This window comes from Vitis vinifera, chromosome 9, assembly GCF_030704535.1.
Source record: "Vitis vinifera cultivar Pinot Noir 40024 chromosome 9, ASM3070453v1".
In the NCBI taxonomy this organism is placed as follows: Eukaryota; Viridiplantae; Streptophyta; class Magnoliopsida; order Vitales; family Vitaceae; genus Vitis; species Vitis vinifera.
The window spans coordinates 10,690,920-10,695,065 of record NC_081813.1 but is presented as its reverse complement, the minus strand read 5'-3'; the positions used below and the strand labels follow the sequence as shown (position 1 = coordinate 10,695,065).

Here is a 4,146-nt window from a genome sequence, read left to right as displayed (position 1 = left end):
GTGACTCGAAAATAGTTATAGATTGTTATGATAAAAAAAAGTAATATTCCTAGTTCTATTATGTTATTAATGGAAGATATTTTAAAGTTATCTTAGGATCTATATATTTATGACTGTCATCATATCTCAAGATCTAAGAAAAGTATTTGTAATCAAGAATAAATCATTTGGTGATCAAATTTCTTTTACGATATTACAAAGTTTAGTTTTGAATATTACTGTGGTTTATCTTTCAATCGTATTTATAGGTATTCTATTTCGTAGTCTCCTTTCATAAAATAAAATAAAATAAAACGGTAACTTATAAAATATTTTTTAAAATTATGATAAATGATTATATATATATAATTTTACTAAAGAAAACTATTTTACTATATTTGAAAATAATTTGCAATACTTAATAATATATTTAATAGTAAAAATAATATTTTATCTAATTTGAATGTATTCAAAAGTATAAAAGAAATAATAATATACGTATAATTATTTTTGTTCAAAATATTTAGAATTTTATGTTTTCTTATATTTAATTATTATAACAAAGATATAAAAAGACTTATTAAAAAATATTATCCTCATGGTTTTTTATTTTTAGTAATAAGTTAAATCAATTTTTTTTAAATAATTAAAATTGACTTATTTACCATATTTTTATATCAATATTTAATTTTATGTATAGATAATTACTAAAATATAGCATATTAAATATAGTATAAACAAGTATAGATAATATGGGCAAGTAAAGTGGTAAAAGATCATCTTTCCAAGAAATTTTCATCATAATATCCTATAAGTACCTGAAAATATTAAGAAAAATTATGAAAAATTTTAGGTTTTGTGTGGTAAGTGTTTTCGAAAACAACTTTTAATAATAGTTTTTGTTATTTGATATTTTGTAGTAAAACAAAACTCTGTTAAAGAATAAAATAAAAAACCGTTTTTTATTATTAAAAATAAAAATTATGATATTTTTAAATATCTTTTAATTATTTTCAATTATTTGTATTTGTTTTCTATTATTATTTTAAAAATATTATATAAATAAAGAAAATAATTAAAAATAAAATACTATATAAAACTTAGTTTTAAAATACATTTAAAAGTATTTAAAAATATATTAAAAACAATTCAATACATATATTTATTATATAAAAGGCTATACAACATTTTTCAAAAAACTGTTTCTAAAAATTGCTTTTTAGAAATTTTTTAAAACAATTATCAAAGAGGAACTGCCCTGTGCTGGAGGTTCCCAAGACATAATCGGGTCAATGCATCTCTGCTCAGTCGTCACCCCACAGGTTGAATCATTTACCATGCCAAACAGCTATTAATTATCACGCTTCTTCACTTGAGTGTTCAACCTCTGCGCTTGAGCGATCAAACTATAACTCCCAAGAACTCATTCTTTCCTCTCTAGAGGCCATGCACTCACCAAGCTTATTAAAGCCTGCTAAAACTCCACAAGAATTACAAAAAATAAGATATTAGTTCATTTCCTAAATGACATTTTGCACTAAAACAGAGATGTTGATAATTAATTTTCATCAGAAACATGCAAATGAGACTCCAAATATGTACAGGTTGGTATAAGTTGGCTTGGATTTACTTGTAATGCCTACTCATATTTGATTTTACAATAAATAATATAAAAGAAATTGAAATATAATTAAAATGATTTAAAAAATTATATATTTTTAAATTATTTAATTTTTATATACAAGAGTTAAATAAAAAGAAAAAATTTGAAGTACAATAATATATAAAAATAATTTATTAATTTTAAATCTCTTTTCAATTTTCTTTTTTTTCTTTCCTCATGCTTTCTCTTCCTAATTTTTTTTCCCTCAAACCAAGCATAGTGTATAACCATGTCACTGTAAAGTTCGCCTGTGATGTATTTGTGGAATTGTGGTAAAATCTCCCTTCTTGGCAATAAGTGGGCATTTAATCTAACTAGATGTGTAGGTCTAATCTATAGACGTGTCAGCAATGTTAGCCACTTAGCCTACTCCTGGTCGTGGAGTTAGTGATATATACCCAAATAGGGAGTCAAAACTAGGTGGAAGAATAAGTTCAGTTTACTTTGAATTTACTCAGGGTCTATCACATCATTTGCAAGACTCCTGGTCGTGAATTACATTGGAATTTAATGTAGAACACAGAATTAATTAGAAAGCAAACTATCAAAGTGAAATAAGCTGCGCAAATCATCGATTTTCGTGACTAGAGTCTTAGATTTGTGAAAAATTACATATAATATTTCTTATTGACTTGTCTCCTATCGTATATGATACTGAATTGGTAAAAGACCAAACATTTTCTGCATCAATCCATGACTAGATCACCAAACTGCACTTCAATAACTCGAGGCCTAAGCTTTAGTCTTTGCTGCGATTAGCCGCCCTCTTGGGCCCTCCACCCCCATTCATTCCTCTAGAAGATTGGTCAAACAGTCACAAGCTAAAACATAAAAAAGTTATACATACTAATATAAAGAACAAAAAGTAATCCATTGCTCACTGATTATTTCAAGAAGCTCACCATATGAAGACATAACGAATTTTAGTTGTTAAAGGGAGGTGAATCAGAAGGTGGTGGAAGCTGAAATGGAGGAAGGAAAGAAATTGGCGGTGGCTGATCAGGCTGCACTGGCTCATTAAATATGGCTTCCGGAGCTGGCGGCGTGGACACAAACGGTTGTGGTTGCTGCGGATTATCGGGAATAAATGGAAGCACTGGAGGTGGAAGAAAAAGGTCTGGTTGCTGTGGAAGTGGGAAAGCTGGTGGCTGAATTACATCAGCTTCCGGGGCAGGTGGTGTAGATGAAAATGGCTGCTCTGGTGGAAGAAGTGGAAACTGTGGAGGGTCTGGTGATGGTGGGGTGAATGAAAATGGCTGTTCTGGTGGAAGCATTGGAAATTGTGGAGATTCTGGCGTGGGTGGTGGAAATGAGAATGGCTGTTCTGGTGGCAGTTGCGGAAACTGTGGAGGCTCTGGTGGTGGAGAAAATGTGGGGAAAAATGGTGTTGGCGTGAATTCATCTGGAGGTGATAACCATGGAAATACTGCAGGTGGGGTATCAGCTGGAGGCGACAGCCATGGAAATACTGGAGGTGGGGTGTCAGCTGGTGGAGATAGCCATGGAAATACTGGAGGTGGATTATCAGCAGGAGGTGATAGCCATGGAAATATTGCTGGTGGTGGTGGAGAGGGAACCAAGGGTGGTGGCGGTGGTGAAGGCGGCGGTAAAACGAAAGCGGGTGGTGGTGGGGAGGGCGATAGTGGAGAAGGCGGCGGCGGAGATGGAATTAAGGGCGGCGGTGGCGGAGAGGGTGGAGGAGGAGAAGGTGGCGGTGGAGAAGGTGGAGGAGGAGAGGGCGGCGGAGGGGAAGGGACCACCACCGGCGGCGAAGGAGTTGGAAGGACAGGCGGTGGAACAACTGTGGGCGGCGGCGAGACAACAGTAGGAGGTGGAAACGGTAGTAAAGGCGGGGGTTGCACCACAGCCGGAGGAGAAGGAACTAATGGCGTGGGGGGGAAGGGAAGCAATGGAGGAGAAGGCACAATAGGCGGCAACGAAGGAACAGAGGGTGGCAAAGGCTGTGAAGGCGGCGGAATCCGGCCAGGAGATGGGGAAGGCGGGTGCTCAAAAGGGTTGTTTGAACGAGCGAAAGGCCATTGCCCACAGCTTCCAAAAAGATACTGATACAAAGAATCACAGTTGGACCTTGTTCTTCCGCCACCACCTCCACCTCTCGATCTTCTTCTACCACTACTACTTCCACTTCTTCTGCTTCTTCTCTTCTCTTCTTCCTCCTTTCGCTGGTGTCTGTCCTTGGGATGGGTTCTGGCTTCTGTGAGTGTGAGAGTAATCAGAAGCAATGATATGAGAATCACTTTGAATACTATGTTTGCTTTCATCTCATACTTCTGCTCTACATGCAGGACAACTTTGAAGAGCAGTATATATAGAAGACTGAAAAACGATGAAGGAAGAGGGAAGAGATTGTATGTCACTGTTCATGAGCTGGATCCCTTCTTGTGCTTTCACACTCACAAGTCAATGCTGGTGATTAATGTCATTAAGAGCAATGCCTGCATAGCATCCCTTTTTACTTAATTTTGGCATCTTAATCATGGTTT

The 4,146-nt window shown here is 35.4% G+C and overlaps 1 protein-coding gene across 1 annotated transcript; it reads right to left on the bottom strand.

The window, feature by feature from the left end:
* Positions 1-2,202: 2,202 nt before the first annotated feature.
* Positions 2,203-3,940, bottom strand: LOC104880287 (extensin). Its single transcript, XM_010656571.3, has 2 exons — positions 2,545-3,940; positions 2,203-2,436 (listed from the first exon to the last, which is right to left on the bottom strand). The coding sequence occupies exon 1, from the start codon at positions 3,922-3,924 to the stop codon at positions 2,566-2,568; it is 1,359 nt and encodes a 452-aa protein (XP_010654873.1). The 5' UTR covers positions 3,925-3,940; the 3' UTR covers positions 2,203-2,436; positions 2,545-2,565.
* Between the last annotated feature and the right edge of the window lie 206 nt (positions 3,941-4,146).

Bases quoted from the DNA above. Each gene is read 5' to 3' on its own strand.
- LOC104880287 (XM_010656571.3), bottom strand. From the start codon at position 3,924: ATGAAAGCAAACATAGTATTCAAAGTGATTCTCATATCATTGCTTCTG.